Source organism: Neodiprion lecontei, chromosome 1 (genome assembly GCF_021901455.1).
Source record: "Neodiprion lecontei isolate iyNeoLeco1 chromosome 1, iyNeoLeco1.1, whole genome shotgun sequence".
NCBI lineage: Eukaryota > Metazoa > Arthropoda > Insecta > Hymenoptera > Diprionidae > Neodiprion > Neodiprion lecontei.
The window spans coordinates 33,097,844-33,119,679 of record NC_060260.1 but is presented as its reverse complement, the minus strand read 5'-3'; the positions used below and the strand labels follow the sequence as shown (position 1 = coordinate 33,119,679).

At 38.2% G+C, this 21,836-nt stretch overlaps 7 protein-coding genes across 16 annotated transcripts; 2 read left to right on the top strand and 5 right to left on the bottom strand.

Moving 5' to 3' along the window:
* Window positions 1–831: 831 nt before the first annotated feature.
* Window positions 832–3,878, bottom strand: LOC107226783 (diphosphoinositol polyphosphate phosphohydrolase 1). The gene is made up of 3 exons (XM_015667699.2): window positions 3,139–3,878; window positions 2,503–2,658; window positions 832–1,566 (listed from the first exon to the last, which is right to left on the bottom strand). Exons 1-3 carry the CDS (start codon window positions 3,235–3,237, stop codon window positions 1,279–1,281), a joined length of 543 nt encoding a protein of 180 aa, XP_015523185.1. The 5' UTR covers window positions 3,238–3,878; the 3' UTR covers window positions 832–1,278.
* A 203-nt stretch (window positions 3,879–4,081) lies between these two features.
* LOC107226805 (E3 ubiquitin-protein ligase ZNRF2) lies at window positions 4,082–6,590 on the bottom strand. Of its 2 annotated transcripts, XR_006902511.1 has the most exons (5): window positions 5,830–6,590; window positions 5,215–5,310; window positions 5,034–5,139; window positions 4,316–4,929; window positions 4,082–4,219 (listed from the first exon to the last, which is right to left on the bottom strand). XR_006902511.1 is itself a non-coding variant. In XM_015667727.2 (4 exons), the coding sequence occupies exons 1-4, from the start codon at window positions 6,158–6,160 to the stop codon at window positions 4,872–4,874; spliced, it is 591 nt and encodes a 196-aa protein (XP_015523213.1). In that variant the 5' UTR covers window positions 6,161–6,590; the 3' UTR covers window positions 4,082–4,871. The 2 variants fall into 2 exon arrangements, 1 of the variants encoding a protein (XP_015523213.1); XM_015667727.2 differs by having other exon boundaries at window positions 4,082–4,929.
* A 305-nt stretch (window positions 6,591–6,895) lies between these two features.
* LOC107226794 (xylosyltransferase oxt) lies at window positions 6,896–11,198 on the bottom strand. Of its 2 annotated transcripts, XM_015667713.2 has the most exons (7): window positions 10,792–11,198; window positions 10,174–10,646; window positions 9,831–9,973; window positions 9,498–9,664; window positions 8,726–9,107; window positions 7,584–8,560; window positions 6,896–7,499 (listed from the first exon to the last, which is right to left on the bottom strand). In XM_015667713.2, the coding sequence occupies exons 1-7, from the start codon at window positions 10,960–10,962 to the stop codon at window positions 7,056–7,058; spliced, it is 2,757 nt and encodes a 918-aa protein (XP_015523199.1). In that variant the 5' UTR covers window positions 10,963–11,198; the 3' UTR covers window positions 6,896–7,055. The 2 variants fall into 2 exon arrangements, with proteins under 2 accessions (XP_015523199.1, XP_046585852.1); XM_046729896.1 differs by lacking the exon at window positions 10,792–11,198 and having other exon boundaries at window positions 9,937–9,973; window positions 10,247–10,413.
* Window positions 11,199–11,379: 181 nt separating this feature from the next.
* On the top strand, window positions 11,380–12,741 carry LOC107226782 (NADH dehydrogenase [ubiquinone] flavoprotein 2, mitochondrial). Of its 3 annotated transcripts, none has more exons than XM_046729905.1 (4): window positions 11,380–11,420; window positions 11,677–11,799; window positions 11,882–12,340; window positions 12,458–12,741. In XM_046729905.1, exons 1-4 carry the CDS (start codon window positions 11,418–11,420, stop codon window positions 12,632–12,634), a joined length of 762 nt encoding a protein of 253 aa, XP_046585861.1. In that variant the 5' UTR covers window positions 11,380–11,417; the 3' UTR covers window positions 12,635–12,741. The 3 variants fall into 3 exon arrangements, with proteins under 3 accessions (XP_046585861.1, XP_015523182.1, XP_015523183.1); XM_015667696.2 differs by lacking the exon at window positions 11,380–11,420 and adding an exon at window positions 11,459–11,633 and having other exon boundaries at window positions 11,719–11,799; XM_015667697.2 differs by lacking the exon at window positions 11,380–11,420 and adding an exon at window positions 11,461–11,633 and having other exon boundaries at window positions 11,737–11,799.
* A 29-nt stretch (window positions 12,742–12,770) lies between these two features.
* LOC107226801 (glutamate-rich WD repeat-containing protein 1) lies at window positions 12,771–16,713 on the bottom strand. Of its 5 annotated transcripts, XM_046729900.1 has the most exons (6): window positions 16,579–16,713; window positions 15,791–15,871; window positions 15,178–15,218; window positions 14,236–14,740; window positions 13,705–14,112; window positions 12,771–13,622 (listed from the first exon to the last, which is right to left on the bottom strand). In XM_046729900.1, exons 4-6 carry the CDS (start codon window positions 14,736–14,738, stop codon window positions 13,136–13,138), a joined length of 1,398 nt encoding a protein of 465 aa, XP_046585856.1. In that variant the 5' UTR covers window positions 14,739–14,740; window positions 15,178–15,218; window positions 15,791–15,871; window positions 16,579–16,713; the 3' UTR covers window positions 12,771–13,135. The 5 variants fall into 5 exon arrangements, with proteins under 5 accessions (XP_046585856.1, XP_046585858.1, XP_046585857.1 ...); XM_046729902.1 differs by lacking the exon at window positions 15,178–15,218; XM_046729901.1 differs by lacking the exons at window positions 15,791–15,871; window positions 16,579–16,713 and adding an exon at window positions 15,034–15,100 and having other exon boundaries at window positions 15,178–15,240.
* Window positions 15,335–17,999, top strand: LOC107226802 (nudC domain-containing protein 1). Of its 2 annotated transcripts, XM_046729899.1 has the most exons (5): window positions 15,335–15,476; window positions 15,619–15,957; window positions 16,081–16,612; window positions 16,695–17,056; window positions 17,233–17,999. In XM_046729899.1, exons 1-5 carry the CDS (start codon window positions 15,365–15,367, stop codon window positions 17,436–17,438), a joined length of 1,551 nt encoding a protein of 516 aa, XP_046585855.1. In that variant the 5' UTR covers window positions 15,335–15,364; the 3' UTR covers window positions 17,439–17,999. The 2 variants fall into 2 exon arrangements, with proteins under 2 accessions (XP_046585855.1, XP_015523211.1); XM_015667725.2 differs by having other exon boundaries at window positions 15,619–16,612.
* LOC107226799 (cap-specific mRNA (nucleoside-2'-O-)-methyltransferase 1) lies at window positions 17,660–21,551 on the bottom strand. The gene is made up of 3 exons (XM_015667721.2): window positions 21,085–21,551; window positions 18,831–20,883; window positions 17,660–18,760 (listed from the first exon to the last, which is right to left on the bottom strand). The coding sequence occupies exons 1-3, from the start codon at window positions 21,101–21,103 to the stop codon at window positions 18,280–18,282; spliced, it is 2,553 nt and encodes an 850-aa protein (XP_015523207.2). The 5' UTR covers window positions 21,104–21,551; the 3' UTR covers window positions 17,660–18,279.
* Between the last annotated feature and the right edge of the window lie 285 nt (window positions 21,552–21,836).

Genomic DNA, 21,836 nt, shown 5'->3' with positions numbered 1-21,836 from the left:
TGAACCGAATAATCTCTAGGCCACGAGAAGTAACGTTTTTCTTATATTCCTTTTGAATTTTTAATCGAAGGTAATTCACGTACATGCATAAATAAATCGTTCAGCAGCTAGGCGCTATTTTTTTCACGCATGCTAATTATAAACTTGTTGTTTCAAGCTGGCGAGTGGCCATGACTGTTGCGATTACAATTTACAATTTCCTTCTTCGCAATTGAATGATAAATAATGACGGGATGATTTTTTGGTCGTTTGAATACGACTGTATTTAGAATTATTAATTCCACAAGGATGAAGGTGCAGGACCGTCTTCTTCTAAAACTGACTTCCTTTTACCATTTAATTGTAAGAACTCAGGGATTTTTGAATACATAATCAGTCCGCAGATTTTTGTGAAAAGTCTCTGCTAACTTTGATCAACTGACGGTGATCACTGATATTTTGTTTAAAACTTATTTCAACAACGAAATACAAATGCTTCGATCGACAGTTGACTGGTGGCCTATGGTGATATCTCGGGTGAAACTGTAGTATTTTTTGTCGTGAGAAACGGCAAATTATAATATATAAATATAAAATTAAGTTTCATTGTAACGAAATATCAAATGTATATGAATGCACGTGCTTATACAACCAAGATACCTACAGCTAACAAGTAAAACATTGGGTTAGTAATTCCTGGAATAAGTAGAGGTAACAATGATCAGTTACAAAACTTCGTACTAATTTGTATGTAATTTTAGCGCTACCTAAAGGCTAAAAATAATTTTATAATTCAAAATTAATTAAGTATCCATGATTCAATATTTAAAACTAACTACTTACTCTGTCTAATTGCTATAATCATTTATTTCAAATCTTTACCACAGCTTGTACAAGTCGAGACTAAACGATCTTATACAACGAAACCAGAGTTAAAAAATATTTACTCAGTCCATTCCAATTTTTTGGAAAAACGAATTGCTCTACATTGGTTTTGACTTTACAATAGTCACCATCTACCAATTACGACCACATTATACAATAGCTGTTTTTTAATGGTTTAAGCTGAGAAAATAATATTAAAAAAATAATGAGAATAATTGGAAAATGAATGTGATTCCTTTGCGGAACAGTTTATCAACAATCTATATTAGTTAATAATAGTATCAAGTAATTATCATAGGTTAATGTATAAAACACAGTAGGTAATAATAATAATTATTGTTCTGGTAGAGGTTTGATACGGTAATAGCAAATTGAATGAAATTTGGGTTTTGGATGGATGGGTCGTAATTGGTATTAGCTGTGCTTGTTAATATGAGGATTGGTGGTTGAGTTGTTCATCAGTTGTATAGAGGCGGTATGTTGATGATTTGGAGAATTGGTGTTGTTGCAGTGAGGATTGGTATTATGAAGGCAATGCAGGTAAGATCGTTGAACAGGTTTATGTTGAGCTAGCTGGACTAGGGCCTCGGAGATTGAGAACCATTTTCGCTTTCGACCAATAGCTCTTGAATCTTCCCACTCTGGCAATTCTTCGGTGACTCGCATGACCCACACCTGCGTTCTATGCTTATGTTCCACGTTCTGTCAACAATATGCCAATATATATATATATACATATGTACATATATACACACACATATATACGATTGAACAAAATTAACAACTTTTCGGTTGCTTTTATACACGCTTAATTTCGTTTTCTCTAATCAGATTGTAAGAATAGGACGGTGCGTTTGAAAAGAATATTCTGTTTTAAAGACAATTTGATTGGTTGGCTCACATACCAAATATGACTCAGTGTAATATTTGTCAAACCTATTTAAAATAAGGTGAGTCATCAGGTATCCAATCACTTGGTTCAATAAGCAAAATGCAAGTTTCCAACTTTTATTTTTTTAACGCTTTTACTGATGCTGACTTGCATTTATACTTAATTACATAGTTTTCTCGTATCGTACAAATGTGTCATATTCGACTGTGAGATAAGAAAAGGTAATATGGACAGAGAACTATTTCCACATGCTTTCAACAGATATGTGGAACATTAGATGATTGATTACAACCAATGGATTACAAACATTTTTTAACTGCTAGATTGTTGGTGCGATGTACGCATTTATTTATCTAAAAAGAGCCTGCAAACCTCTGGTAAGTTTGGAATATACAGCTTTGAATTGGACGAGAGGAAAAAATGCAGCCTCATTCTGAAAATACTGATCAATTTTCTACTGAATCATTAAATGTTCTTATAAACTTAATACTATTCACAAAAACCCAATTCCAAATTCAATTTCGTTTACTGAAGCAACTGATTTTAAGTGTTCATTTCGAAATCAGTGAATTTATTCACAACATTTGACTGTGAGTAATTTCTTATTATCATACGGTAATTAGGTGGTGCATGTTACCATGATTGAATGTTTTTGAAATTCTTGTAAATGAGTGAAATTTAGTACCGAAATAATTTGAGGAACAACTTGCTACTGAACAATTGTTGGATAAACAAATATGAATCACCTCAAAAATACCAAGGCACCTGCCCAAGTGTCCCAGCACACCAGCTTCTTCTCTAACTTCTCGTAGCGCCGTAACAGCTGGTTCTTCTTCGGGCTCTACTCCTCCTCCTGGCACTATCCAATTGTCAGGCCTTCGGCTCGACGTTACCAAGAGTACCTGCGCACCACAATCCCGGCCCATAACATATGCGATAGTCCATTTCCCATTTGTTGAAAAATAAATTAGTATCGGTAGATACCGAAATAGAAGAAACTGAATATCAAATCTTCGGAGGCATATATTACAATAAATATATTCAACGGAGGAAAATCATGACAATTAGAAGATTGCGCAGAATTACAGAGTCCGGGGTAATAATACATTGTACACAAGTCTCATGCGAGACGGAAATAGATGTGTGCAATCTTCAAACGGTTTGATAACAAGATTTAGTACATTGTAGGGTGGTGAGTGATGTTCTTTTTCTTTAAAGCAAAATTTACGTAATAGGAAATAATCGTAGACACGTATCGAATTTTTGTCGCTATAAATATTTTTGGTCCTAATGAGCAAGGAATACTTGTATAATGCGCGTTAAGTAAAGGGGACGGAGATGCGGCTAATAATAATATGTAAAAGCAGAGCTTGATGGCCTACCTCTTCCTCGAGGTCATTCCTCACGCAGATACAAGCAGCCCGCCGCCTGTAGCCCTCCGAATCGTATATACGGATGGAATTTGGTTTTTCCTTCACCATTTTATCCCGTAAACCCACCAAAACACCCCATAAATTATAGAAAATATTTGTCAAACGGCCAGATCGGCCATACCGTACACCCGCATTGCTCTCATCGGAATATGCGAAACTAACATTATCGATGAAAAATCACTTCTGATTCACTTTCATTGAGTTAATTATAATCACTGGGATTAATTTCCTAGCTGTTGATATGCTTGGATGTTAATAAATGTGCGTACTAATTGCGGATAAGCCGCAGTTTCGTATCTCACCGACGTCTCTCGATGTAGGGACTCGTTTCGTTCTAACCTCAAAGATTTGAAAGCTCGAGAGTAGTTACTTTCATTTTTGATACTAAAAAGTTGGCCAAGCTGACCACGACCGCGGATGACCTCGAATCACGTGGCTCATGGTGATGTCCAAATATCCATTATAGACATCCGTGAATGATCCGTAAGAAATGCGTCCGGGCGTTTTATTAATTTGCAGCGTCGAAACTATTTTATTAGCAAATTCGGGTATAAGCTTCATTGCTTTCAGTTCGCGGTAGGCCGATCACCTTGTATTCGTTTCGCCCCTGTCCATCTTCGTACGTTGACTTCGTATCGCCACGTTCTAATATCGTGTCCGCACGCACGATATATTGTGAATACAATTCGACCTTGGGCTTAGTGACGTAATGTTGAATACATGTTGTAACATTACTTGACCGTGAAATAAATTCCGTTGAATTGTGAATGTAAATTCCTTCTTTTTTTTTTCCTTTACTGATCATAACATCAACAATCTTATTTACGTTACTTTAGTAAAAATACAAGCCTATCCTGCAGATGTAATTGTATATCGATTTCAATGAGGAAGGTTGATTCAGACCCTTTATTACATTTTTGCTATAGCGTCAACATTGTTAAGATAAGTCCTCTGCTTTTTAAAATTCTATACATCCTGTTCCTTCTTCCCTTTATGAAAGTATCAAAAATATCCTTTCTAGTGCACATCCCTCAACAAACAACAAAAAAACAATACATTTATCATCTTACATTAATAAAAATCATTAAAAGCAGACTTCAACTTATTCATACAAGGTAGATCTCACCTGTTATATGTATATAGGTCCTGTCTCCCTCCCTTTAATCGTCGTCTTGCTCCCCTTTCCCTCTATTACCCCTGCCACTGCACGGCCTTCTCCAAAGAACGCTTTACTTAAATTCAAATAGATTTCAAGAGATAAAACTAAGTAAAATTTATAAATATGGTACAATGGGTAATAAGCAATAGAGTAATAATCGATTAATTATAGATACGTATAGGTAATAGCATTGTATCGTTGAATCTTATGGCGATTTATAAGTCCCTTTAGTCTATCAATAACCAACTAAGAATTCAATTATTTTGTCCTTATGTTCAATTCAATTGCGCTTTCTTAAGTCGACCGATCACCATTCACCATTCACCATTCACCATACACGAACCACCATTGCGGACTAGCGGTCACCTTGACTAGTTTTTTTTAAATTCATTATTTATTTATTTATAATTTCTTCCTGTTCAATTCTTCGTTTGCAACATCTCTACTTCATCCCTTTGGCAAGTGTCCCATGGGACACAAATTGTTCCAATGATTTTTTACCTCGAAACTTCACCAGTGCGAATCAGTCACCAGGATGTTCGGGACAGCTGCGATTCACTTGAAACCATCTGTCGATGCAGCTGCGGTGAACAAAATCAAATGCCAAGTGTTATTATTAGCACTCGTCAAAGACTCTCCTCACTACTGCTACTTGTACCTTAAACAACCCAATAAACAAACATACTTTTTATGATATATGCATAGGCAAGGCAAACGGGCGATTACATCTCCAGGCTGTAACTCCTCCAGGCAAATAACACATTCACCTTTTTGATCTGCCAAAACGTCCTCTGCAAAAGTTGAAAAACAAATTAAGATTCATGATCATGTGCAATATTTTATTATTTTTTTTAAATAATACTCACCATTGTAGTTTAGGCGAGGTTTGGTTAGGCACATGACCAGGTGGCACTCTATATCATCGGGAAGGATGAACTTGGAGCATACAGGACACTTTAAACCTTGAGGAAAAGACAATCTATTAGGTCAAGTCTTCACGACACGTCCCCTGAATTTTTGAAACCAGCTAGTATACCGTAAAACACCCTTCTAACCCGGTTTACAGGAACTACCTCAGTCTCAGTCTCGTTTAAACACGAGCTCACGGTTATTCCCATATTAATCCTAACCTAACCCATTACTGAAGGATTTTTTTTTCTCAAATGGACTTGACAATTTTGAAGGTGATGGACCAAGGGAGACTGACGTTTCTTTAGAATTCAAAAATTTACGTTAGCCTTCACGAGCTGTCATTGATTATACGGTTACCAGGCCAACCACCTCGACAACACGCGCCAAAACAAAGCGCGCCCCGTGCGTAAAGTCTGGTGTCACGATGACGTCTATAACCTCACTTTGGCCAACCGACAGAAGCTGTTGCGTAAATGACTGCGTATGTAAATAGAAGGTGAGTTTACTCAAGGTATTCACGGAGACCCGTCACACCACGCCACATACGAATCCGTATTGCTCTCACTAACCGTTTAGGGACCAAATGTGAGAGGGTAGACTATGAGCGGCGTAAACCCGACCGCTGTCGTCGTCCGTATCGTCGGAGTCGAGCTGCGGAATCCCCAGCGCCTGGCCGACGCTCACGCCAACCGAGGAGGCCATCCCTTGTTCCCCGGATGTTAAATCTGGTACTGAACTCAACGACCTGGCCCTTTGTCTGCTGTCGCCCCGCGACGCCTGTGATTGACTCTGCTGTATGACCCCGGGCAACGAACGGAGTATTGAGAACCCCTGCATTTCGTTGGCTCCCGAGGATTGCCCATTCCCAGACTGTGCGACTGTGCTGGCTTTTGCACCCATTCTTTATCGGCTTTGAAACGCGTTTTCGTTGGAATCGTGAGAAATTTGGTTCGGGGGAGTATTTTAGCGTTTTTCTAAGACTTTGCCGGCTTGAAGAAATTCCGCAGTAGTATAATCAACGTAGTAAAATTAATAGATAAAGAGACAAAAGTTTATCAATGAGACGTAGAACCTGCCAGACCAATCACTGCACGAGATCCTTTGTGTACTGGTTTTTACTTCGTGACTTTACAAACACGATACTCACTGGATAATATTTAGATAACACTAAACAACACTTGTCTGATGTTTAAAATACTTTTGAACTAAATTTAAGACGGGATTTTACAACATCTCGCCACGATAAGCAAGTCATTTCGACCGAGAGCATAGTAGCGGCTCGTCGCGCAAAACATCCCCCGACATCTTGCGATAAACTTACCAGAAAGTCAAAAGACAGAGAGGACCGAAGGCAGCTATCACGTTGTGTTACACGCCCGAAGGTCCCTATACACTCGCGCTTCGATATATCGCTCGTTACAAGTGAGCGGTATTTTGAGCGCTTTCGTTGAAAATATGTTGCAAACGTGAAACTAGTTTTCTACCTTCGTAGGCATTCACATTAATCGGAAGCAATCTTCTACAAGCCGAGATGCAGACGAAATATTGCAATCTAGGACCCTGATAAAACGTGACAAGATAAGAATTTTATACTCTTATCGCTAACAAATAAAAAAAAAAAAAAATTCAGCAAAATCAAAAGGGGCACATATAATATATTTTTTTAAATACAAATACAACGATGTATACATATATACAGTCTTGGTCATTATAAAAATATCTAAGAGATGATTATACAAATGATTAATGAAATTTACGAATAGGAGTGGGCAATGGCACATAATTGGTTAAATTCTTAGCACAAGTTGCGTATGTCAGCTTTGTAATCAGGACTTAGTGAGCTCCAACTAGTCTCAGAGCATTTCTCAAGTTTTCCCCGAACTTCCGGCATTTCCACCGTCCAGCATGTATTTTTTATCTCATAATATTCAGACACCAGAGCATCTATCCACCGTTCAAGCTCCAAACCGATTCTCTGTTCTGTCGTACTAGAATTTATGGTGGAAGTACTTAAATAATTTGTCCACCAGTGATTTATGTTTTCATTTACTTGGTATGGTGCTAAAGAGCCATTATGTAACTCTTTAGCTTTTCGGAGAGTGATCTTTTGATTTCTCCAATACGCTAATGGTACTACAAGGAAATTTAGTTTTGCTACTAAATCTGAGTCTGCCATTAAGAGCACATGCCAGGTGCCAATGACTAACGGCTCTCCAAGTTGAGGTTTTATGTGACCAAACTGGAAAATTAATGAATAGATTTGAAAACAGTAATTATACTAAGGTTTTGCATTTGAGAAAGAAAAAAATTATTTGCTGCTCACCAATGTTGCTTCTTCCATCTGTAGTTGACCCATATCTGCCAAATGGCCATAGGGATCAACCCACAATACTGATAAATTACGGAGAGGTGTAAATCCAGGAACTAGTTCATATGCTAGAACAGGAGTTGATAGTACGCTCATTGCTGCAACTAAGTTTCTGAACGTCTGTTCTTTTTGATCATAGTCTGTGCTAACAGCCAGGTTACGTATACGATTTTTCCAGGACTTGGTTATAGTAATATTCTGCTTTAGCGAGATCAAAGATTCGACTTGTTCTGGAAATTCATTTTGAAATGTTGAAGATTCCAAACTTTCTAGGTCATTGGTATTTGCATTACATCGAATTAATATCCCAATAAAACGATTGGATCGAAAATAAGCTGTGGCCTCGAGTAACTTGATTTGACTGAAAATGTAGTCTTCAATTTTCAAATTTTTGTAGGTGAGACGAGCTAAAGAATCTGATATTGTTAACAGTGTGTCATCAGCCATCGGACTGAGGTCTGCATAGTGGTACACGCTTTGCCAGTATGCATCGTAACCCTTCAGTTTCTGAGTTTTGTTACTTTTCGATGGATATATCCATTCCTCAGTACGGTCTATAATTCTTTGATCGATTGTTGGCTCAAATTTTCTGGCAAAGAATAAATTTCGATCTGCTGTGCTTTTTATCCGTCCAAAATCTTCGGATTTGAAGTCATTCGGGCTACAACCACACCAATCTACTATAGCTCTATACTGACATTTACAGCCCAATTTCCGTTTCCAATTAGTGACGTGAAGATTGTTGTCAATGTACGTATCACAAAATCGTGAATTTCGCAGTGCAGTATGAAAAAATGATTCTGCAGGTAACAAAGTATATCGGAACACTTCTAGCAATCCAGATATTAGAGGGTCTGGCACTGGATTAGCCACATATTCAACGAAATCCCGACTTAGCGCCACCCAATCACTTCCTCCATCAATTTGAATACCTGTCAGTGAAACAGAAAATATTTATTATTAGTTATTAACTAAATTAATAAGCAAAGATTTGGTAATTACATATGTTGGATTCAAGCTATTTGTGAGTATTAGACATGCGATTTCAAATAGTTAATAATGTAATAATAATTTTACATTGCATCATAATTTAATACCTGTCGGTAATTTGCGATCACCAATGCGCCACATTCGTGCTTCACATTCAACAAAGCTTTTGTCTAGTCCTTGCTTTGTGATGAAGCGTTGTACTTCTCTGCCGTGTGACTTGACAAAATTCATTCCTTTATTTAAAGTGAGGAACTCAGTAAGCCGAGCATTGCTTTTAACTGGAAAATCTGATTCTGACAAATTCACAAGAAAATCCCAATTATGATCTTGAGCCAAAATCTCGTTCGCTGAACTTAAAAGAGTTTTCAAGAGGCTTGCGCCACCCCAGATGCTTGCATGTCGCAAGCCGATCCCTCTTGCTACTCTAATATTTTTAGTCGTACATTTTTTCTCAATTCCCAACATCTCTCGGTACATGTAATCTTGCCTCTGTAATAAAATGCATCCAACCATAAATTTTGTAAATTAAAAGTTACAGGTCTGTAGCAAGATCTTATGGTTCGTCAATTTATTCATAATATAAAATACATAAACAAGAGGGCTGGATACCGAAAGCAGACAACAAATAATGAAAGCTGCACATTTCATATTCTATTCTAAAATATTATAAATGCAATAATAAATCTTTTAAAGGTCACTGTTGGAAGCATATCTATCAGACAAGAGTATAATTCACAACTCTTGATGCACAGTTTGATTAAAATGCTGACCTGGCCCCATGGCGATCCAAGGACATAGCATAAGTGCTATATAAACAGTAGATATGAGGTATTCCACTCTTTATATCGGTATCTAGCACTCTATTTTATTCTTAGTTACCGCATCCACATGAATGTAGAAGAAATGTGACGGATGATACAGCACACTGATTAGACGTTTAACCTGGCGACTGGCTCTGCCATTTACTGTCAACAAGTAGGCTATTCGAGCAGGTTTTTCTCTCGAATTTTTGGAGCTGGAATTTCTTGCTTCTTGAGGCCTGAATCCTGAAAGAAATAGTTAAATATTGATTGATTCATTTACTAGGACATTAAAACTAAGCATTATTTAATTTAATAGACTGTACCAACACCTTCTATATGTAAACCAAAAAATTACTAAATTATTATAGATCGAGTATTTACAATAAATAGCATGTGTTATTTAGATTACTTTGTATGCCATTCCAGAAGATATTTATAGTTAAATAACCACCACAGGATAACTTTGGATTCCCAGGACACTTCATATTACAACTTGAGTCAGGTAAACGTCTCACCTGCGATGGTTCCTCCATTCCACAAAAACACTCGATTCTGTAATACATTCATTCAGATTAGTTGTCAATTACAAATAATCAATATTTATTGTGGTACATGTGAGGTAAGGGTCCTCCGAATTCTGTCCAATGGCGTTGCAGCATTTTTATTAGTTAGAACGAGAGTCTAACAGATAACAAAATACACATTTAGACCAAGAGAATAAATTGATGAAGATAAATAAGAAGTATACTAACGAATATTCAACACCCGAGTAGGGGTAACCTGACTGTAAGCACATTTTGGCGCAGTAATCAGGTGAGTTTTCACCTTTGTAAACAGCATAGTAACCAGATAGTACTTGGAGTGTTTTGTCGTCTTTGAAGCAACCCAAGTTTTTTGGCTTATCAAGAAAACCAGGAGAATGTGGACAAGATGATTGCAAGTTCTTAGGATAAAGGAGACCCTGTTGACTCAGGCAAGTTACACTAGCAATTCGCTGCTTGCAAGTCTGAGATTTTGCTCTCGTAATGGCGCTCACTGCTTCTCTGCCAGTTATCTCACAATCGGGGGTAAAATTCAGCAATTTCAGGTCTAATTTCACCCTGGTTGTTCGATTACGATAATGAGCACCTTTTATTGTATTGGTCTCTAGTTTGTCCGGAGGTAGTTTGAGCTGCCGAGAACCTGTCAGAAGACCACCTCCTTCTTCAGCTACCGAGAGAATATCCTTGTGTGGAAAAAAAGATTGCTGACTATTAGGGTGCACTCGCTATTTAGCAATGATTGGAAATATTTCAACTGACCACAGCAAGAAACAAATTACAGCGAAGAACAAAGAATTAAGAAGATTGATTAAGCATGTGAACACTTACGTTGTTTAATGATGATTTTATTACCCTGCGATTTTCACTCTCCAGAGCAAAAAAGGTATAAGCTAAGTATACTTGCACACATAATATGGCTATGCCAAATACGAAAAATATCCGATACTTTCGCAAACAATTAGATGATCTATTATCATGCTGATTCTTTCCGGATGCCATTTTCGATTGGCCTATGTACCCGGTACACACGAATCTTCTTTTTTAAATTACAAGTAAAAACACTGGGTAAAAACGTGACGTAGAAGGACACTGACGCATAAAAAATTCTATTGCAAGGAACAAGCGGTCTAATTACAATTGAAATCTCACGTATTAATGAACTTTTATGCACCTATAACACCCGTTGAGTGAAGACTGTTATCAGTCTTCACTCAACGGCTTATGAATGACTAACAATAAGATGTAAGTAATAATTTACGTAAAGCAGAGAAAAAAAATCACAAGAGCGTAGCTTTCCGACAATTCAGAAAACCTATTCAGGTGGGTTTTCAATGAGAGCGAAACAAAATTAGCGTAGTATGACCAATCATAAGCACTTCTTGTGCTTAATCTTAGCTGTGATTCGAAGAAATCAATGGCTTATGGAGCCTGTATAAAGCGTTGTGAAACCGTTGATGGTAAGTCAGGTTTTAATTTGAGATTATTCCCGTACCGAGCCAGCATTGGAGAGTTAACATTCTAGCTTTTGTGTCATCAATGCCCGCGCTGAGTACAATTGCTCACAGTTGATTCGGTATTATATGAACTGGTCTTCCCGTTTGTGTAAACGCAGAAGTGTACAATAATTAAAAACGATGCTGGGGACTCTGCAGAGAGCTCGCAGCCTTTTGGTGAGACTATTGAAATTTCATTACTCTTCTTATGTAATTCCAGAACCTAACCTCCAATCGGGTCATACGTGTGTTGCTTCTAAAGAATTGTTCTCTGTCCAAGGCTCTAAAAAACGTCAGAGGAGTACAGTCGTCTGCGGGACGGTTGTCAGATCATTTATTCGTCGTAAGTTTGTAATTTTATTAAAACAGCACTTGATTGATGTTTGGTATTGCTTATCCAAACATTCTAATGCCACTTGTCGTAGCACCGAGATTCTGAAGAGAACAATCCTAATACTCCGTTCGAGTTCAATGAGGCAAACAAGAAACGTGTCGAAGCAATCCTGGCAATTTATCCCGAGGGTCATAAGCGCGGAGCTATGATGCCCTTGCTAGATTTGGCGCAACGCCAACTCGGATGGTTGCCTATTTCAGCCATGCACAAAGTAGCAGAGATTTTGAAACTACCTAACATGCGCGTATACGAAGTGGCCACGTTCTACACAATGTTCAATCGGCAGCCAGTAGGAAAATATCACGTCCAAGTATGCACATGCACACCTTGTTGGCTTCGTGGCTCTGATGAGATCCTTCAGGCTGTAACTAAAGCAGCTAATTGCGCAGTTGGCCACACATCTGCTGATAAACTCTTCACAGTTATCGAGGTGGAATGTCTGGGAGCTTGTGCCAACGCTCCAATGCTCCAAGTAAACGACGACTATTATGTATGTAGAGCACCTTTCATGTCTACAAGCATTCCGCATCTTTAAATGAAAGTACCATATGTTCATATGTGATTAATATCTAGTATTAACATTTGTACTTTGTTAACATACCAATAGGAAGACCTTACTGCCGAGACTACAGAGAAAATAATAAACGCATTAAAGAATGGTCAAGATAAACCACCACCAGGACCTCAAGTGTCATCCCGATTTGCTGCAGAACCAGCAGGTCAATTGACAACCTTAACCAGCCCTCCACCTGGCCCTGGCTTCAAAATTCGTTCAGATTTATAGAAAACAATCACCTAATACTTCTGTAAAAGTAGATATGACTTTTGCGAGTCAAGTAACACTGCTATATGGATAGCCCAATAAATGATATTCTAGATCGTTACAAATTACCAGTGGAAATTATTATTTTTTGAGCTAGTTTTAGCAGATTATTTAAAAGAAAGTATGTAACGCTGGACGATAAACATAACGGCCGAGTGTCCCATGAATGGGTTAATATTTATACGTGTATTATACGCAATATGCATGAAATTCAGATATCTATTTACTCTATACCTGTAATTAATTGATTATTATACATACATAAAATACATGTATATATAACGTATTTACCTAGATGACTGACTTCAATGCTATCAATTAGTGAAAATAAAACTTTACACAACTATCAATCAAGCCAAGATTTGTTATCTCTCTCTTTAATGCAATATTCTTAAGACAGTGTTCATGGTAAATGTTTGAGGCAGTGTCTTCTTACAGTAGTTTATTGCAAGCCAATACATATCATACACTAATCGTACGAAATACATTAAAACCTGAATGAGCAGTAGATACAAGAGTACCTGGGCACTGCGGATGCCAATGTAATTCCTTCACGTCAGTTTGACCCTGATGTACGAATAATAATTGAGGCGGTAATGATGCAAGCTGACTGTCTTGTTCTGCAATATTATCTGCTTCCACTGAGAGATCCCATTGTGCTATTTGATCATCTGCACCAGCGGACGCGAGGACAGTGGCTTCGCCAGGATGCCATTCTACACTTGTTATCGGCGCTGTATGTTGTTTGAAAGTTGCAACTGGTTTAGTACCATTGGGACTGAATTGTCGCAAATCCCATATGTGTAGAATACCATCATCGCCACCAGATACCAGGAAACGCGATTCTTTTCTGTTCCACGAGATTACATTTACATCAGCTGTGTGTGCCTCACCTGCTGTCAGCATGCACGCTGCCTGAGGACTTGCTCTTGTGTCCCAAATTTTTATACTGAAGACAATAATTCGGTCAAAAATTTTGTCAAAATTAACTAAGAATAAGGTCACGGAATATACTTGAGCATATATCAAACCTTTTATCGACGGAACATGAGGCAAGCACATGCCTTTCGTTTGGGGACCATTGGAGATCCTCAACACTATGTGGAGCATGGGAATTATAAGGCCTTTGATCTACAAGCCAGTCTTCACCACTGCTGCTATTATTGTGATGCCAGATGTGAATGTTGCCTTTACAATCACCCGATGCCAGAGTTCCTTCTTCGGTAGGACACCAGTCCAAGCCATATCCTTCCTGCAGGTGTCCTTTGAATGTAAATATTGGTTTGGCTCCATCATTGCCTTGGTCATTTCGCTTACGGTAATTACTCAGCAACAAGGGATCGTCTACTGCTCTCAGCTGCTCGTTCAAATCCCAAAGAGATACACGACCCAGTTCACTCCAACTTGCAGCAAAGACTTTGTTCCGCACTTGCGTACATCTGTGACAAACAGTGTTAAACTCTGTGGATAGGAAACTCAACTCAATGCTCCTAATTATTGTGTCAGAATTTTTCTACGGAAAACTAGTTCAACCATATCATTAGACAGAGCACAATGCTTACCTCACTCTATTCACACAGCCCTGATGTTTTATAGAAGCAACTGTCATAACAGGAGCTCGAGCTTCGTCTTCATCGTCATCGTCATCTGAATCAGACTCGTCAGATTCCTCATTGTTACGAGCAGTGCCATGCAGGTTAGACATTTTCATGACAAGTAGGTTATTGACATGTGTTCTTGCAGCTTGCGTACCAGCTAGCATGTACATTGACATGGGATATGTCTCCCGTGAGATACCGAGGTCATCCCTGATAATGTCAAAGCTTAGACACGGAGCCCCTGTTTGAGCTTGATGTAACATTCTATATGCTGAATGATCTACTACCAATTCTTCTCCTTTTTCTAGTGGCTGTCCTGGCAAGTAAATTTTACTTTTTTTCTCTGTATCATTATCGTCTTCTGCTTCCATATCTTCATCTTCCGCTTCGTCATCGTCATCATCATCTCCATCATCTTCTGCTTCTCTATCGTCAACTTCTATCATCGCTTCTTCTGCAGGATCCATTACTTTTTTTTTTTGTAGAAAAAAAAAATTCACATAGATATAAAGGTGCACGAATTATTACTGATAGACGAACATACAGTAAAGAAAAATCAAAGATGTATAACGATATCTATTTGTCGTCAGGACACATGTGTTACTCCAAAGTATCTTTCAAGGAAAATTTTGGAATACAGCCTGTCACTTAATATTCCATGCGTAATGAAATAGAACAACTATCGAGTATAACGTATTTCCAGTCTAAATACGATTACGAATCTCTCTCTTGAAAATCCATCGCACGCTAACTGGGACTTACCTAACCTCGAATAAAGTGGCTCTGTATAAATTTATCGAGGAATGATATCTCTCTGAATGATATGAACCTGTCCAAGCAATCATCTGAATGAGCGCTTTCCCGAAAATTTTACATTATATCTCTGCTTTTCATTTATATACTTACTAATGTTTCAACCTTAAGGAAAGTCCGGTACGCCGTACACACTGATGAAAGAAATTAGGTTAGGGTATGTATCACGCCTGAAGACGCGCGACGACGCAACGTCAGTGTAGATGCGAATTACCAAGTCGTAGATTCAAGTGATATTAATGAATAAACAGTTTTGAGACGCAAATAAGCACTTGCTCCGATGCCTGATATCATAGAACTACGACCAGACAAGGGTCTTTTGTACCCCAACTTTGAAAAATATCAATTTCTCGACGAGCCAATACTTATTCTAGAAAAAGATCTGGAGACAGGTAAACAATCAACACTACGGAAGATTGGCTGTCAGATTTTCAACATGTATCGACTAAAAGTTTTGGATTTATTATTAATTGTTTAATTAACGATGTAAAAGAAACCTTGGCCTTCATATGACTGTGCTGCCTGTTATTTCAGAGGTGCTGCGAGTCGAACCCAGTAGTTCTCAAGATTCCTGGCTTGAAGCAAGGTCTTTCGCTTACCATAATCATTTGTACAAAAATCCGTTTAATGGCAAGTGTTATTTCGTCAACAAAGATAATGAATTATGGAAAATGGATACAAATGGTTTTTTAGAGTTGGTACATACCCTGACCAAATTCTCAATTGAATCTGGTGCCCCGGTGTATAATCCATCACTGAGTTTTGCTTCAGAAGACATCATAGTTGGCTGCAATGGGTGTAAAAATTTGGAAATAATTATTAAAAATGACTCACAACCCTTGTTAACATTCGTGTTTGAGGATATAGATGCTGGTATAATATTAGATTCAGTCTACGTTGAAGATAAATCAATAATCAACGTTGTAATGTGCTTTATAACTGAAATTGACAGCAAAAAACATTCTGAAGTTGTTTTGTATACATATTCTTCACCAGCTATTGATACAGTGGGTTCAGAACCTTCATCGCTGGATGTTAAATTTATTGGAAAGAGGATCTTGAGGGTGAAGGGAGCTGTTGAGTATGCTAATTTAGAATCAAACGGAAATTATTTACACTTAATGAGTCAAGACTCTGCTACCTTTGTTTACGATTCTTTAAGACCAGTGAATAAGGAAATTCCAACTGAAGGCAATCAAGAGATTAATATCCCAAAATACTGCTGGTCTCAGGATGAAGATTCACTTACTATTTGGTTGAAAGTTTTCGATGGCATTGATAAGAGTCAAATTAAAGTTGAGGTCAAGCCTAATAATATTGTCATAAAATATGAAGATCAGATATTGATGGCTGGGGAAAGTGGGCATAGATTGGATCCAGATTTAACAACTTGGTCACATGAGAAAGATTCGCTAAAAATAGATTTATTCAAAAATGAGACAGGGTTAATGTGGAATGAGCTGATTAAAGGGGACACTGGCGGTGAATGCTTACCAAATGAGGCTCTAGCAGCCGAAGTTCACAGCAGGTAGGTCTCCAGGGATATCGTTTATCATTTGTAAATATTCCTGAACATTAATTTTTTTGTTTTTAATATGAATCCATCCCAGATTAGCCTATTTATGCACTGAAGAGCCAGGAACCGGAGTTGGGCATCCAATGTTGGGATTCAACTCAGAGCAGCTAGAAGAATGTGATATTCAAGAGAGAGAAAATCAATTCCAAAGAATTAATATAGACTCTCACAAGACTACTCATTTAGTAATTTTAGGTGCAAATAACCGCGTTTTGTTCACACAAAGAGTCAAACACGGCCAGCTCTTGTGTTTGAGACATGATCATGATGGCTGCGTTTGGGTTGCTGGTGAAAGTAATGACGAACATTGGAGATTGAAGCATATTTCTACATTTCCTGGATTTGGATACGTAGAGGCAAGCAAGACTAACAAAAAGTTTTGCGTCTCTCCCCCTAGTAAGTCTGATTGTGAGCTTAATATCTGTTGTAAATTTATTCCAGTTCTTAGCAGTGTCTCATCTCACCCTAGCCTGTTATTTCATACATTTAATGTCTCAGTCTCACTTTCTTTTTTTGCCAGATTTTTAAGCCATTACTTCATTATTCGTTTGAGAAAAACATCATTTTTGCAGATGGGTCGTACGTAGCTATAGTAGAGCATGCAAGACATGTTTTTCTGTATGAAAAACCAGTTGGAAACTCAAAAATAGGACATCAACGCATTGTAGATTTGGGGTGTGAAGTGCAAGCCAATCCTGTTTTGGGTGCTGCAGCTTCAAATCGTTATCTGTATTTATTGACCAAGAATAAATTGTACCAATTGCAGATGAATCCTTAGATGTATTTAGCTTACATTTTAACTCAATGGCAGTGAAAGCACCAGTTTTTGTAAAAAATATACCAAACGTTGAAATGTGAATAACGTATTCATGTTGTATGTTTTTTTACATTTTATGGCAAAGAAACAGGATATACAAAGAATATTCTTGTTTGACAAGTAATCTCTGGATGATGTTGAATTTGAATGTGTCAAGAACAATGAAAGAAAGTCATGTAATATTAAATAATAATTACAAATTTATTTTGCAATATAATTGATTGAGAAAAATAAATATCTTTTTTACTGTATGTGAAAATAACTGAAAGGTAGAATAACAACAGCAAATCCTTACAATTAAAAGCAGAATAGTTATTTGAATATCTCTACCCTTGAAACCGAGAATGATTTGTAAATAGTTGCTACTATGCACCACATATTAAGGAGTCTCATTCATTTCAAAGTTTTCATCAATTTAAACTAATAAATTTCAACAACATCATCAATTTTGACTGTTTTCAAAATATAGTAGCCAATCTTACTAGATACAAGTTACATTCATTTGATCCTTTTCATCAATCAGTTTACATAAAAAATAAATTCAGCATCATAGTCAGTTTTCGTAAGATGAACAATACGATTGAGTTCAAATGATCAGATTAATAGTAGTCATCTAGCATTACCTATTTTGTCCGATAACATTAAAATAAGAAAATTGGTTTGGGTACAGCGCACAAACTATTTTGCGTTACACCAAGGTTCGAACTGATCAATCACAACACTCAAATATACCATCACAAATATTTCAAATTTATATATTCCAATCATCCAACAGGATTCAATGTATTTCGTAGGTGCAATCTTATGGCGGGCGATGCTTAGCTTTGAGTAAATCTATTAGATTGTTTCTAGTCAAGTCCTGAGAAGGTGGCCAATACCAAACAAGTCGTTCAGAGAAACTTTCGCAGAAGCTAGCAATGGCATCGGCTGGTCTCTCGTAGTCATACTTTGTTTCTTTTGATTTTGGATTGTAATAATACTTGTGTCCGCTCGATCGACTTACATGGCAATGCCAGGGATTTGCAGTACCTTTGAAAAATAGAATGCTATTCATAACAAAGTAATAAGGGTCGTCTCTACTATTTTCGTTCAAATTACTGCCGATCAAGGGTGCATAAGCCATCACTTCATTCCCATTTTTCATTGTGCGAAGTTCCAGGCACGAGTATAATTCGTCTTCCAAACCATTGATCAATGGGTAAAGATTCTTAGCACGAACTTGTATAGCCTGCTGTCCACTTGGTTTTCTCAGAGCAGCACAGAATTTTTTTATTTTCGCGGATCTGTAACAAATTGATATGAATGTAGCATTGAAACGAGTTGTGAATTACTGCTACCCTGAGAGGCACTTACCTATCACTTAAGTGCAACTGGCTAATGTCTACGCCACCAAGTAAGTATGCATCTAAAATATGGAGTGCAGGTGTTCTATGTTGCGAGCGATATTCACTGCGCAATTCTCCAGCCATTTCTGCATAAACAAGGGTATCTGGTGGTAGTTCTGGTGCACCAGGTTCACATCTCCAGGTGTTCTTCTCTAGACGAAACACATTAGATCTTCCTAGACCAAGATAAAACGTAGCCAGTGGTTTTTCTGAGCCTGTTACACAAGGCATACAAAACCAATCCAATGGACTAGTCAACAATTTTGTTTCAACGTTCGACTTTGAAAGTTCTGTCTGTGGCGCAGATAGAAAGTTGAGAGTGTTGTTCGTGATTAGACCCTGCAGACGTGCTTGTGGGTTACCAAGTTTTGGTACTGTTCGAGGTTTGTCTGGTAGACCCCAGTGAACAAGGCACTCTTTTCTCATATCTCCTTGAGTCGGTTCCGTAAGTGTGGGATTGTTGCAAAATGCAGCTATTTTTACGAGCCCTATAACTTGTTTTCTGCCTAGTGTATTGTTGGACTTGATTAAATAATTCTTGAAATATTTCTCGTTTTCTAACTCACTTGGCGACACTAGCTCTAAAACGTCGTTGTCATCTTTGCTTTTGCTGGGGTGAAGCAAGTGCTCATTTACTCGAGACAAGTACGCTATTACATCTGAAACGTCTGGCCGTTTACCCAAACATAATAAATATCTTTCTGAATTAGCAGGGCGGGATGAATTAGGCTTAAAAATGCATATCCGATCAAAGCAGCGATACATCAAGTATATTAGACCTGCACTAAAATGTGTAAATAGATCGAATAACTTGACAACAAAATGGCCACCATCCTTCAAGACCATTAATGCAACCAGACATTGGCACAGATATAATTGTTTGGACAATATTTCTTGAATATTTTCTTGCCCTTCGACCGAAAAGCCACCGTCAGCCATCGTGAAGTGTAACCCTTTTCCTCCGGTGTCTTCCATTATAAGATCCCGAAAACCTTTCTGATTTTCTGGGTCATAGACGTCGCCATTGTCTTTCGGCCCATAATAAGGATGAAAAGTTTCACAAGGTCCTGCGTAAAATTCATCGAGTTTGAAATCATTTTCACCTCGCAGTGTGAAACCAAATCCCTTGGCGTTCCATTTTTTTTTCCACAAAACATACTCGCTGAACCCTCCAGGACCAGCGCAGATATCAGCAAAGTACAATAGTTCATTTGGATGCAAATTCTTTGGTTCTGTGAATACGAAATCAGCAGCTCTGTCCATATTAGCCATTTTGACAGCAGCACGATTCAGGAAAAATGCTCCACGGATTGTTTCGAATGGATTTGATCTTGTTCGAGCTCGCCGTAATTCATTTCCATCCAGCTTGTCGAACACAGACTTTGAATTCAATACATCTTTGAGAACATTTTCGTCACAGAATGTCACCTCATTGTCAATGTCCAATTTTTTGGGGCCAAACACTAGCCAATCCTGTAGGGTGTCCATATCTGGTACCGAAAAGTGATTATTGGTTAACCATTCCATGTCCTCTTGGAGTTTTATTTCTTCTAAAGATGGGTCCCACTGTTGACTCGCTGCGTCCAATCCTGGTATGTGAAGACCCAAACCTCTACGACCGCGTTGTGTTGACATTTCGACTGGTTCAATGCGACCCTGGCCTGCCTTACCCAGCCCAGTACCCGACTTGTAACCCATATTGGCCATCATCCTTTGAGCCTTATTATCAACCACACTAGCTCCAAGTTCGAGACCCTCGGTTCGACTCTTTTTCATAAATCTCGCACCATTTTTATCCACCTCCTTATCCCCATGAAGGCGTTTACGTCCAGATTTAAATTCATTTAGCTTAGTGGCCGATCCCCGTGCCTGAGTTTCCGTTGTTGGTTCGGGATCTGTATCTGAACTGAATGATCTCCTTCCATAGCGTTCTAAATTTTCTTGCGGCTCAATAACCGTATGGGTTTGGCCTTGCCCTCCAAAACCCACTCTGTAAACTTCATCTTCGCTGTCGCTCGTGTCTAAATAAACACATTACATTGATTGATGTTTGAAAGAAAATTTCTCATTGCGATAAAGAAAAGTCGCAGCGTTAGAAAAATAAATTCTATGAGGGATTATTTTAACAAATAGCAAGATAGACAACAAGGCCATTGAATTATTTGGTTCTTTTGCAATATGATTTTTATTTTTGACATAATCAATATAAACAATGTACGAACCGCTTAATCTGGATTCCATATTTATTCAATCACATCCAGTATTATTATTATTTGAATGCTCGAACAGCCACTGCAACGTAAGGTAAGTTGCAGTTACGAAAGTACACGGGACGTATTTATCTTTCAGATTTCGCAGAACTGTCCCGATGTGTAGGTCATTTACCCAGTTGCCGTGTAGCCATTTCTACTACCACTAAATACAAATGTAAACCAAGCAAACAATGAAGGGAATCCAGAGAGGATAAGGGGGAGTCCATGTCGAGAGTGCGGGAAGTTGGAAATTCGTCGGGTAGGCACTATTTCAGTAAGTGTAGTAGCTAGGAATACGTTTTGATTTGCATGTATGTAGATGTATCAAGAGCACCTGATAAGATAAAGGATCGCCTATGCAGTCAACGCCTATGCTTTGCATGCGAGCCCCGCTAGCGGTGCTAGCAACTCGGTCGAGTTGACCGAGCATGCGGCAGCCATCTTATAGAGCCACAACCTACCTTATGCGCGGGAGATTTAAACATGAAAATTGCTTTTGAAAGTTCTACATCATTTTACTAATAAATTCATTCAATTTCATTGATAAAAGTAAGCAAACCGTGGTTGGACACGTTGTCGTGGTAACAACACTTGAGACAAGTTACGACAATGTCGTCACAGATGTTATTGGTCCTATAGAATGGTGGCAATTCCACTGTTTTATATTGCGCCGCGCTAGGCCCTCTTCAGTCAACAGCTAACACCCGTATTCATAGTCCTTT